General features: G+C 34.4%; 1 protein-coding gene across 6 annotated transcripts in view; it reads left to right on the top strand.

The window, feature by feature from the left end:
• Positions 1 to 13919, top strand: part of LOC111714060 (calmodulin-binding transcription activator 2) — a 65837-nt gene that overhangs the window by 34985 nt on the left and 16933 nt on the right. For all 6 annotated transcript variants that reach the window (XM_023489091.1, XM_023489084.1, XM_023489102.1 and 3 more), the window contains exons 3-8: positions 5666 to 5757; positions 7166 to 7233; positions 8040 to 8175; positions 9220 to 9291; positions 12015 to 12156; positions 13254 to 13300. In XM_023489091.1, coding sequence (XP_023344859.1) covers positions 5666 to 5757; positions 7166 to 7233; positions 8040 to 8175; positions 9220 to 9291; positions 12015 to 12156; positions 13254 to 13300 — 557 coding nt within the window. The remainder of the gene's footprint in view (positions 1 to 5665; positions 5758 to 7165; positions 7234 to 8039; positions 8176 to 9219; positions 9292 to 12014; positions 12157 to 13253; positions 13301 to 13919) is intronic.

The following is a 13919-nucleotide window of genomic DNA, read 5'->3' as shown; positions in this document are numbered from 1 at the left end:
AAATTAGAATTTATTATTTGTTATTTTCTCCAAATTCTTGTCAAACAATGTCTGCTACCAGATTTAGATGCTTTTATGTAGCAATAAGAATTTCCCAGTGAATTCCGGAAAACTTCTTTACTTTAGGAAGCATTAAAAGTTGCATTATGGAAACGACAGAGGGAAAGTTCTCGAAAGGGTTCTAGAATGAGAACTTGTTGGTTCCTGAACTCAGCAGCTATTTTCAATACTAGAAACCTGAACCAGCAGCTAGTTTCAATACAAGAGACCTGAACCAGCAGCTAGTTTCAATACAAGAAACCTGAACCCAGCAGCTAGTTTCAATACTAGAAACCTGAACCAGCAGATAGTTTCAATACAAGAAACCTGAACCCAGCAGCTAGTTTCAATACTAGAAACCTGAACCAACAGCTAGTTTCATTGATAGAAACCTGAACTCAGCAGCTAGTTTCATTACTAGAAACCTGAACTCAGCAGCTAGTTTCGTTACAAGAAACCTGAACCAGCAGATAGTTTCAATACAAGAAACCTGAACCAACAGCTAGTTTCAACACTTGAAAATTTCGACTATTTAACACTGAACTTCAATCCTACCTGGAGTAGGAATTCTTCCCCTGTTCAATTTTACCTGAAGTAGGAATATTCTCCCACTGTTCAATCCTACCTGGAGTAGGAACTGTTTAATTATGACCTAACTTTAAAGATCAAACAAATATTAAAATCTATATAAAAATACTGATACTTAAAGTAAATAAAACCTTGTTTCTATCTAGATTCTAGATACTGTAAATGATTCTATAATGCTAGAACTGTATATTAGGTCGAGTGCACTTCTATTCATCTGCCAATAGGATTTATTTGTTTAATTGTACAGTATCATACCTTTCAATATTTCTTGCTACATATTACCCCCCCTTCATCATTCCCCTCCCTCTCTAGGGGTAATTCATGGTCTGATAAAGAAGTATCAATCCATCCATCTATATTATGTTTTCCGAACCTCCATTAAGTACATTAGTTTCCTGTACTGAGTGTAAGGTTGAGGAGAAGGTTGGCTTTAAGTCCTCTCATCCAATAAAGGAAAGATCTATACAAGTATTATTCTATTTCTTACTCCGTTCTTCTCCCCGCTCCTGTGTCGAGAAAATTCTAATATCAGATAGGATTATACCTTTATACAATAACATTCATACATATTCAACACCTGCTATTCCAAGCTTCTCACAGATTCCCATCCAGCACATCAATTCAGAAATATTCGCCTAATAATCCTTATATATTATACCAACCTACCAAATTTTATAAATCTTTACCTTGAGTTTACATCAACTAAACTTAGAAGTATTCGCGTACTTTTCCTTATACCTGGAGTATACATCCAAACTATCAATTCAGAACTATTCGCGTACTTTTCCTTAAACCTGGAGTATATATCCAAGCTATCAATTTAGAAGAATTCGCGTACTTTTTCTTAAACCTGGAGTATACATCCAAACTATTAACTCGGAAGTATTCGCGTAATTTTCCCTAAACCTTGACCATACATCCTACCAACTTTGTTCCTTTGATTTTCGCCTTCTAATCTTTACACATGGAGTTTTCAACTAACACAGCAAATCCTATAATTTTCGCCTACAAATCTTTACAGAAGGAATTCTCAACCAACTAATTAAGTTCTATAAGTGTCACCCACTAACCTTTTTTTAGAATGTGCACATGAGAAAAATTCGTTTCAAAATAAGTATTAGCCTACTAATCCGTGTACCTGGAGTAAGCAGATGCACTCATTACTTAGTAACTATATTCTCTACACAAAGAAAAGTTCTTCAACTAAAAATATATCCAACTGTTTTCTATGATTGACTTGTTTATTGTCAAAAATCTAAAAGTAATTCTAAAATAAAAATAAGTTTCGTTAATACAAGGTTTCCTGTCTACACTGTAAAATCAATGTTTATTATCGAAGGGCGAGGATACTGATTAGATATCCCCCCTCCCTGTACCCCTACAGAGGGGGGGGGGATATAAGAATTATATTATATCATGTATCGGTATTAATACTAGCACATCATGGTTGTAATTACCGCCTCATGGGAGTTGAATTAATAAGGCTCGATCGTTTTTATTTTCTTGTTGTTAATTACTTTACCGCTTCATACAAAAGATGAATATGATACATTATTAAAACAGAAATATTTTTAAAGCACCCTTTGTTCATCTGTTTATAATATTGGCGGAACTGAAAACTTGTTAAATGTTGAATTCTTGATTGATTGGAAACTTTGTTAAACCAAGTTGTTTCAAACTTTTATTTTTGTGAGTGTAGCAGCTGAAAATACTGGGTTTTATTCAAGTACTCAGCTCCCTACCCAGATACTGGAATATAGTTCCCTACCCAGATACTGGAGTATAGTTCCCTACCCAGATACTGGAGTATAGTTCCCTTTACTGGAGTACAGTTCCATACCCAGATACCGGAGTATAGTTCCCTACCCAGATACTGGAGTATAGTTCCATACCCAGATACTGGAGTATAGTTCCATACCCAGATACTGGAGTATTGTTCCCTACCCAGATACTGGAGTATAGTTCCCTATCCAGATACTAGAGTATAGTTCCCAACCCAGATACTGGAGTATAGTTCCCTATCCAGATACTAGAGTATAGTTCCCAACCCAGATACTGGAGTATAGAACCATACCTAGATACTGGAGTATAGTTCCCTACCCAGATACTGGAGTATAGTTCCATACCCAGATACTGGAGTATAGTTCCATACCCAGATACTGGAGTATAGTTCAATACCCAGATACTGGAGTATAGTTTCCTACCCAGATACTGGAGTATAGTTCCCTACCCAGATATTGGAGTATAGTTCCCTACCCTGATAATGGAGTATTGTTCCCTACCCAGATACTGGAGTATAGTTCAATACCCAGATACTGGAGTATAGTTCCCTACCCAGATACTGGAGTATAGTTTCCTACCCAAATACTGGAATATAGTTCCCTACCCAGATACTGGAGTATAGTTCCCTACCCAGGTAATGGAGTATAGTTCCCTACCCAGATAATGGAGTATATTTCTCTACCCAGATACTGGAGTATATTTCTTTATCCAGCTACCGGATAGTTTTCTCCATAATCAGATCCTAGAGAAGGGTTTGACTGCCATCTCATGTTTTTGGAAAGAAAATTCTACTTTATTTTAGTATTCTTGTAGCACTGTTAGGTCAGTAGTTTATCTTTTCTGACGCTTTCTCCGAATCTTCCACTTCTAAATAATTCCATTTATGGGCAATTCTGGGTATCAGATCTTAAAGGGATATCACAAACCATTTGACCAGAGCTGGAGCTGAACAAACTCCTGGACCCGTCCCAACAATTCTACTCTAAATATCAGAGATCTTGAATAAACAAAATTCCTCCAGTAATTCTCAAAATTCCTAGGATTGCACTTAGGTTGAGGGAAAAAAAGAAAAACAAGAATTGTGTCGGTCTGGCTCTGGTTTACGTTGACAAATTTTAAGAATATATAAGAGATAGAAGAAGAAAGGTTTTGCTTGAGCAGAATACAAGATTTCGGTCCCACAGCAAGAATTTGGTTTAACTTTGCATACACACACATTTTAAAGGGAGTACTCCTGTATTTTGAAGGGATTAAAAATTGTTTATTTTCGTGGGATGTTTCATCGCGGACTAAGCTATATGAAAAATCAAACATCCCATCCTATTAAACTAACCTAGCGGAGAAGGTTAGAATAAAGAAGCAGAAGGGTAGAGTGGTAGAAATTCAATATTTTGAAACCGACTAACTTTTTCCTGAAAAGTTAACATACTTTCAAAAGATTAGCAAAATCTTTTTTTTAAATATACGACAGAAAGTTTTCTAAAAACTATCTTTCAAAGAAATATTTTATTCAATTATTTTTAAAAATCAATTCATAATATAATATGATGATTCGATCCAGGGGCGGATACAGGGGGGGCGGCAGGACCTTCGCAACCTTCTGACGGATTCGGGGTGGGTCCCTAAAAATTCAGAATAGTTCCTTTATAGCATTTAAGGGAAAGAAAACCTTGTGCAACACAGGAAACATATATATTTAAAAAAATTTTGTTCCTAAATCTGGATGTTTTTGTTCCAAAATAAATCTAGCACCCCCTCACTTAAATCCTGTATCCGCCCCTGATCCGACCTAAACATGTTTTTAAAATTTAAGAACACTCCCTTTATTAATAAAAGTATTTGAAAAGAAAAACATTTTTGTCCTTTATGCAAATAATATGAGAAGCGAGAAAAAGTGGAAAAGTATCTTTTGGCATTAATATAATATCAGTAATAAACCTTCCTGTGTTCCCCAAGGATCCCGTGTTTATTATTACATTATACGTTTATTACAAGGTTTACAAGTTAAAGCTATGAGGTATCAAGGGTGAAAGGTTTCATGATCTATTTTATATTCCTAACTTATTAAAAACAATATAAATCCAGTTTTAACTTTGAAAAGGTTGGTTTGAATGCAAATGTTGAAACTAGAATTTAATCTCCTTCTTGACTCTGGATTTGAATTCCAATCCTACCGAAGCCATAGTGAATATTTGCTAAGTGGATTGTTTTCCTTTCAAAACCGGTTTTTCTAGAAAGGATTAACAACAATTAATACATTTTATCAATATTTTACCATCTGTTCTTACTTTGTATTGTAAGATAGTTATTACAGTTTTTCTTTCTTTCGGTATAAAGTTTTAACAATACTAGTACCAAGACTAGGATTCCTACTCCAGTATCAGCACCAGATCTGGGATTCCTACTCCAGTATCAGTACCAGAACTATGATTCCTACTCCAGTATCAGTACCAGATCTAGGATTCCTACTCCATTATTAGCACCAGATCTAGGATTCCTACTCCATTATTAGTACCAGATCTAGGATTCCTATTGCAGTATCAGCACCAGATCTAGGATTCCTACTCCAGTATCAGTACCAGAGCTAGGATTCCTACTTTAGTGTCAGTACCAGATCTAGGATTCCTACTCCCGTATCAGTACCAGAACTAGGATTCCTTCTCCAGTATCAGTACCAGATCTAGGATTCTTATTCCAGTATCAGTACCAGATCTAGGTTTCCTACTCCAGTATCAGTACCAGATCTAGGATTCCTACTCCAGTATCACTCCCAGAACTAGGATTCTTACTTTAGTGTCAGTACCAGAACTAGGAGTCTTACTCTAGTATTAGTACTATAACTATTCCTACTCCTACTCAAGTATCAGGAAGCCTACCCTTAGTAAGGAAGCTGAGTAAGGCTGGAAAGGTTTTGTTTACTAACAAATGACGAAGGATGATTTTGATATCCCAGGAGAACGAAGGGAAAGAAATAGCATCTGGAAGAGATGGAATGGTAGAGCGGGAGGTGGGGGGGGGGGATTCTGAACCCGAGGTAGGGGAAGGGGGAAGTGACACAACTATTTATAGTAGAGGATTAAGATAAATTGGAGTTATGTCTCTCCGACCACATATATTCTATAAACCAAGAAAACATGCAGGACGTAAACCTTTAAATAGTGATAATTACAATGATATCATGATATTACCTGCATAAATCTAGTATCTCACGCCTGAAATAGATCTGAGAATATGAAATTAAAAGAATATTATTTAGATGGAGAACCTATCAAGCTACCAGAGAGCCTGGAGTCTCTTCCTAAATCTGACAATTTCCCGACCCAGCGGCACCGTTGGAACACAAATGAGGTGAGTGGGTTCAGTTTTCTGCTCCTCAAATAATTTCCCGGTCCGAGCATTCAATATTTGTTAGATTATATCTCTTGGAAGATAAATTGAGGATTTATCTTAAAATACTTTATTTAAAAATGAATTCTTTAATATTTACTCTCCTTAATATTAGATTTTTCCGTCTTGAGAATCTTTTTCATTCACCTTTTTTCCTTTTAAACTTTGTTATTTCCAACTTATGAATTTTTCCTTCTTGCTTAATTTCCTCAATTCTTAATCCTTCCTCTCATAGCTTAATTTCCTCAATTCTCAATCCTTCCTCTCATAACTTAATTTCCTCAATTCTTAATCCTTCCTCTTATAGCTTAATTTTCTCAATTCTCAATCCTTCCATTCAACTTAATTTACTCTATTCTTAATCCTTCCTCTCATAACTCAATTTCCTCTATTCTTAATCCTTCCTCTCATAACTTAATTTCCTCTATTCTTAATCCTTCCTCTCATAACTTAATTTCCTCTATTCTTAATCCTTCCTCTCATAACTTAATTTCCTCAATTCTTAATCCTTCCTCTTATAGCTTAATTTCCTCTATACTTAATCCTTCCTCTCATAACTTAATCTACTTTCCTTCTTCGACCCGAATTTCCAATTCTTTATGAAACATAGTAATTTTCTATTTATGATATATTTACTTTTCTCCTGCTTCACATTTCTCGGTTTATTCCATATTTCTCCACTTATGTTGTTTCAATATTTTTTAATCATTTTTTTGTTCCATGTTTATCCATCTTTTCCAATTCCATATTTCTTCAATATTACCCTATTCCTTTTTTCCTGTTTAATTTTTGTCCATCCTTTCCATGCAATGTTCCATATTTTTCCAACGATTTGCAAACTCGCGGATTTCTTCAATGATGAGGTTTGAAATTAGACCTGTGTATGTACATTGTAAATGCCTGGTACAGGTCTAAGGAAGGGTATAGAAGGGTAATCAACTGTGAAACCTTTACATCTGTGGAGCTGGAGGAAGGATATAAATATAGGTTTCTTTCCTCCGCTTTAATGAAAGAACTTGGGAACATCCATGGTGAGGGGTGAGGAGAGTGGCGGGGTGGGGCATGGGAAGGGGGATTGATAGTTGTTCGACTAGACAAGGTTTTAAAAAATTTGATTCATTTGTATTTGTTTTTGTGTAAATCCAAAATAGATTTGATATGTACTTAGATCCTGCTTTCATTTTTCTGTATTTAAATGCCAATTGTCGGAGCGGATTTATGTACAAAAAACTCTTGAATAATGAATATATAATACACTTAACTATTTGACAAAATATATTTCTTCTAGAACATTTTGCGGACTTAAAAAATCCCAAATTCCTCCAAACTGTCGTTCAGTTAGTTTAACTTCAATTTTTCACATTTTTAGGAAATTGCATCAATGTTAATCGCCTTCGATAAACACCACGATTGGATGTCTAAAGAGGTGAAAATCAGGTGAGATATGTTCTTAGACAGGGCTGGTCAAAACATAAGAAATACTAAAACGACATTTCGACTTTTTAAATCCATATCGTTCTACCTGTTTTGATAAATGCATCGCATTTGTTTTGTGGGGGGGGGGGTATTTAGTATTTACAATTTTAGTCACATTTAACTTTGCATCGTTTAGAAGTTCTGGGAGATATTAGTTTTTTAGAACGCTTCTGTTGAATTCATTAAAATTAGTTTTATCAAAACCTTTTGTTAAACTAATTTCTTTTCAACAAAATTTAGAACAATAGAAAACATGGGAATACAGAGAAAAGAGGGGTTTAGAGTATAGGAGATCCAGTTTGTCAAAAAAAGGGGAGGGGACATTTAAAAAGAGTGAAAGTACTTGGGGCATGAATCATTTCGATGTCTAATAGTTGATCAAAACATTTACTTGTTGCAGCTGCAGAACTCGGGCCTTTGATCGTATTTTTCCTATTTTTGTTTATTTTTAATTTTTCTTTGATCTGGAGATTTGAAGATTATTATTTCTTTTAATGTTTGTAAATACAGTTAACTTGTTTAGGTTTTCATGTTTCCCGATATATATAAATATATATCAATATATTTATCTTTATAATATCAGACAACGTTTTTCTGACACAAAAGATTTGATCGTGTATGGGACAAAACACTTTTTACTTTAAAATACAATCAAAAGTAAATTTGTTATAAAATATTTCCGACATTTTATTTTTCTTGTTTAACAGAAAATAGATGTTTCCACTTCCGTGATCCGTTCTTATTGATACGACATTTTGTTTTTTTAGACCCAAGTCTGGTTCGATGCTGCTCTACTCCAGGAAGAAGGTTAGGTACAGGAGGGACGGATACTGCTGGAAGAAGAGAAAGGACGGAAAGACGACGAGAGAGGACCACATGAAGCTCAAGGTCCAGGGAATGGAGGTGAGGATATTTTATACCAAAGTTTAATTGAAATCCTTTTTTATTTATCTTGAACTTTGACTAACTTGGTTCTATTTACAAGTATATACAGATAACTGGATTTCAACTTTTGTGCACTCAATAATCTTGCTTTTATCCAACTTGTCGATCTAAGAACTTCTTTAACATATCTCACCTTATCTCTATATAAAGTGCTATATCTCCTCAATGATTTCTGTATAATCCAATTCCTATATCTTAATCAATAAGGTATATCTCAGAGTGGTTTTGAATTTTACGAAAGTGCACCGAGAATTTATCCTGGAAAAAAATATAAATTAACTAAATTTTGACTGACTTAGTGGTGCCGCTTAAAATTTAATTTAAGGGGTTAAAGGCTGTCCCGGATTTTCTTAGTTTTTTCCTGGGGGACGTCCCGTCCCCCTTTTCTAGGAAGTGCGGCATATATTTCAATTTTTGTATCTTTCTTTTACAATTACTCATTATTATCATTCCATCTTTTAAACTCTCTGGTCCTTGTCTAAACTGTATCATGAAGATCTTTATCTAAAGTTCTCCGAGCTCACCCTAAATCAATTTTCTTTTACTCATTCTTATCCTCCCTGGATCCTTAATATCGACATTCCAATATTTTATTCTTTTTCACATCTAGTTGTGTATTGGTTAACCATACATTGGTGCAATAATATGCCCTTAATCATATCCTTATCAGTCTTTGTTGTTCCAAATAGTTCAGAGATTCCATTTTCCTTTCCGCCTTTTTGTAGTTATCTCGATGTAGTCAAGTTCTTGTGTTAGCTCCGGGTGCCTTGTGTATACGGGAACATATTGAATTATTGGTTTAGAAATATCTAGGATAAGAAGACGCTAGTTTGTCAGAGAAAGATGGATTATTGTCTGTACCGAGGAGAATTTGAGAAATTGCGTCCCATTCAATATTGTCAGAGGGAACATGTATCAAACCGGCCTGGTAGAGTAATCCTAGTAACTTTTAGGTTTTTTGAGTTTTAGAAAAGTTTAGAAAATTAAAATGAATATTTTTAGTGTATATACGGGTGTTATGTTCATTCTGCAATCCTACCCACCTTCCACAGACGTTGCTATTGGTTGTTACAGGTAAGAGTATTCCAATCCTAGGAAAATACACAAGGAACATAAAAAAAAAATTTCCTTAAAACAAGAAGTACACAACAGGTTATGGGAGTCTAAACAAAAACTTAGTGAATACAGCTCTTATCTTGTTTATTTTCTTTTCAGAAGCTGCAGTTTTCCTTTTTGTAAACAAAGATTGGGGGCTGGGGGGGGGGTCTTGTCGTATATTCTTTGTCGTGTTTAGGATCTCGTTGTCTACATATATGCCCACATTGTATACTACATATTGACCTTACCAAGCCTATTATTATTGTACATCGAAAAACATACATTTATGAATTAGTTTTAAACTATGCTAGAGTTGATCTCGCATTGTATTTTTGTATGATACTGAGAAGTGATGCATATGATTTTGTATGTTTTTCTTGATGTAAATCAGTAGTCCTGTATATTTTGCTCTTGGAGATGAAAAGCTTAGGGTTAGGATAGATAAGATCTGGTAAAGATTGATTTGTTTATACAATTACTGGTACTTCTCAAGGTATTATTCTAGTGCTTAAGTAAATAAGAGATACAGGAGCTAGTTTTTATAAGAATTAAGATTCTTATATTTTTTAAACGTTTCATAAATAATTTGAAAAAAATAATGTCGGAATGGAACAATTTTTACTTGTGGAAAATATGTTAGATCGTCATTAACCAATTAAACCATTACCTTATTTGGGTTTAACTTAAGATTTACGTTTCAGTCGGTTCTCTGTGTTTAGAAATCCTGAGATTTATTTTTCAAGTTCAGTTCATTTAGATTTTTCTTCAAACCTGAAGAAATGAGAATTTTATAGAAAGAAATGGAGATGTTATGAGAAGGAATGGGAAAGGGTTAGAGTAATGATCAATAAGAAAGGACAAGGAAAAGTAATGGGAGAGGATTTAGACAAGAATGAGAAAGAATGGGAAAAGAGAAGGAATGGGAAAAGAGAAGAAGAAGGAATGGGAGAGGATGGGAACAAGAATAATAAGCAAGGAGACGGAATTGGAGAGGGTGGGGAAAATGAATAGGAGAGAAAAAAGGAAGATGGATAAGAAAGAAAGATAAAGAAGAAGGTATAAGAGAGGAGAGAAGATGGATAAGAAAGAAGGATAAAGGAGAAAGAATGGGAGAGAAAAAGGGAAGATTGATAAGAAAGAAGGATAAAGGAGAAAGTAGAAGAGAGTAGGGAAGATGGATAAGAAAGAAGGATAAAGTAGATGGTATGAGAAAGTAGAGAAGATGGATAAGAAAGAAGGTTTAAGGAGAAGGTATGAGAGAAGAGAGAAGATGGATAAGAAAGAAAGATCAAGGAGAAGGAATGAGAGAGGAGGGAAGATGAATGACGGTAGAAAATTTTACTGGGAAATATCAAATAATAATAACTTTTTTCAATTTTGATGGAATTTATCACACCTAATATTTCCCGCTCTAGGGTGATTAAGTGACTTTACCGCCCTACAACAGGGCGAAAAAGTAACTTTTTCACCCTGCTATTAAAATTTCAAATTTCATACCTAATTTGTCTCATTTTAGGGTGATAAAGTTACTTAATCAACCTACAACATGGTGATTTTGAGTAAAATTGAATAAAACTATATATGTTATTGAAATGGGTATCATGCGTGCAAAAAAGTAGTAGTAAAAATCCTGGCAAAAACTTTTTCGCATGAAATAATACCCAATACAATAACATAAATAGATAGTAAATTATTTCCAAAACAGCATAAAATTGTGTTACCTAAAGAAAATGATAAAAATAAATAAAAAGGGCGGAATGGGACCCAATAATCTGTTGTAATTAATGTTGATACAATGAATTATCTAAATATTGCGAGGCTAGCCGAGAACGGAAATGAGAAATAAAACCAATCCCGGTATATCCTGTATCCTGTATACTGAATGTAAACCTACTTTGTACATTGTACATAATATTTGATACACTCCCTGCATGTACTTTTTACAATGTAACAATAATTTATATATATTTTTTATTCTCCATTTTATTTCCATAAATGATTTAAGTCTGCATTTGGTATTCTTTAACCAAGTTTAAACACACAATTATAAATTATAAATATATTCTAATTTTGATATTAAAAACTTTTAATAATGAAACACTGTTTAGTTTTTAATACATTTATTTAAATAATTTTGTACCTGATATTGTATAGCCCTGATATTGTACTGATACACTACCTGATATAGTAGAACCCTGATATTGTACTGATACACTACCTGATATTGTAGATCCCTGATATTGTACTGGTACACTACCTGATATTGTAGAACCCTGATATTGTACTGATACACTACCTAATATTGTAGAACCCTGATATTGTAGTGGTACACTACCTGATATTGTAGAACCCTGATATAGTAGAACCCTGATATTGTACTGATACACTACCTAATATTGTAGAACCCTGATATTGTACTGGTACACTACCTGATATTGTAGAACCCTGATATTGTACTGGTACACTACCTGACATAGTAGAACCCTGATAATTGTACTGATACACTACATGATATTGTACTGATACAATACCTAATATTGTATAGCCCTGATATTGTACTGATACACTACCTGATATTGTATAGCCCTGATGTTGTACTGATACATTACCTGATATTGTATAGCCCTGATATTGTACTGATACACTACCTGATATTGTTGAACCCTGATATTGTACTGATACACTACCTGATATTGTAGAACCCTGATATTGTACTGGTACACTACCTGAATGTCCCCTACCCTGACGACAACAAGCTGCTGGTGACCAACTCCGTTAGTCTCTGGGGAGACAAGAAGGAGTGGACGAAGGAGGAGCTGGTGTCTCAGCTGAAACCAATGTGTAAGTCGAAAACTGTCCGTTTTTATCTAGACGGAGTTTTCCTCCAATGTATATGGGTTTATATCAATGGTTTCCTCCAATGTATATGGGTTTATATCAATGGTTTCCTCCAATGTATATGGGTTTATATCAATGGTTTCCTCCAATGTATATGGGTTTATATCAATGGTTTGCAAACAACTTTATTTTTATGAATCAATTTTATTCTTATTTCAATATTTTCCCTTCAGTTTATGGGCTGGGATGGAAATGGACAAATATGAAGAGTTGATAAAAAGATTTCTTGAATTTGTAATGATTTTTGAATGATTGTTTGATGGAATCCGTCCTCAGTGGAGTAGAACAAAACTTTTCAGTGTCCAGCTTTAACGTACAAAAACAATGATATATTCATCCTTCTCTCTCCATGCATCTGTCTCTTCTCTCTCTTTCTCTTTATACCAATTGTATCTATCTATCACTATCAGCCAAATGTGAGCTTTATCTTATTCAGATTTCATAGTTTAGAATTAGGTTCTAAGCTTGGAATACTGGAATCTTATTCAAAGATGAAATATTTTCAAAGCATTTATAATACACACAAGCATCATTACTTATATTCGCTCTCTTGAACTTCAATACTCAAACCGTCTTCATAACACAGTTTTTATCATCGTTTTATTCTACCCATACTTCTCTTTTCATCCTACCTACTCTCCTTTTATCAAGCTGAGATGACAGAAAACCTAACTAATAATCCCTCTCTTGTTCCTCTCCTTCTTCCCCCATATCTTCCCCCCTCCTTCTCCCCTCACCCCCTTCTTCCCTTTCTCCCCCTTCCCCCCCTTTCTCCCCCCGCTCTCCTGTTCTTTTATTTTAAGATGTTAAAGAAGTCAAAGGAATGAATCTGTTGGTTTAGCAACTTTCATTTTATCATGATGAACTTTTAAATTAATCCTGAAAACAATGGGAAAATCTTAAAATACGTTTTCTAAGAAATTCTAAAAAATTTAAAGCGGGAAATAAAATTTCAGGAGAGAATATCGTGTTTCAATCAAATTTGTCAGTTGAAATCGACAAACAGTGTCGGAACTATATTTCATTATTTTGTATTTCAGTCTTCAGTGAAGAGGAACCAGATATTAACAGCGAGATGGAGATCTCGGTAAGTGACTTAAATAACTATCTGCCCGATACCACTTAAACCTTTGTTTGCGGATTTCTGCTGCAAAGACAAGAAAAGAATTTATCTGTTAAAGATTAAAAGTAAAAAGAGAGCCATTGAAATCACGGTGTCAGTCCTTTTAAACCCTCAATAGAATATATTTTAAGCGTTTAAATATAAATAGTAAATATAAGAAAACAAGAACTGGACTTTCTCCACCACCCTCCCCGCACATTAGGATAAACTCCCAATTTCCATAAACCCTGAATATTCCTATTCTCTGGGTAAACTCCAACTCTACTGAACTCTCCACCTGGGAAAATATTCCTCGTTATTCTACAAAGTTAGACAAACTTAGTTTATTCACTACAATACAAACTCCTCTCGTTTTTAATTCTAATCAGAAATTTTACTTTTTAACTTATTCTGTTGTTGGAAAGATTTTTAAGAATACATTTATCTTTTGTTATAAAGCAGATGTACATTGAGAACCAGGAAATGTTGGTTAGGATCATGTTCAGGGTATTTTTTCGAAATAGTTTCGTTTCACAGAAGTTCAGTCTTGCCATTAACTCTGATTTTTTAATCCCTATATATTTGCAACCCAAAGTCGGAGATC

The sequence above is a fragment of the Eurytemora carolleeae genome, unplaced genomic scaffold (assembly GCF_000591075.1).
Source record: "Eurytemora carolleeae unplaced genomic scaffold, Eaff_2.0 scaffold84, whole genome shotgun sequence".
In the NCBI taxonomy this organism is placed as follows: Eukaryota; Metazoa; Arthropoda; class Copepoda; order Calanoida; family Temoridae; genus Eurytemora; species Eurytemora carolleeae.
This window is presented reverse-complemented; position numbering and strand designations above follow the sequence as displayed.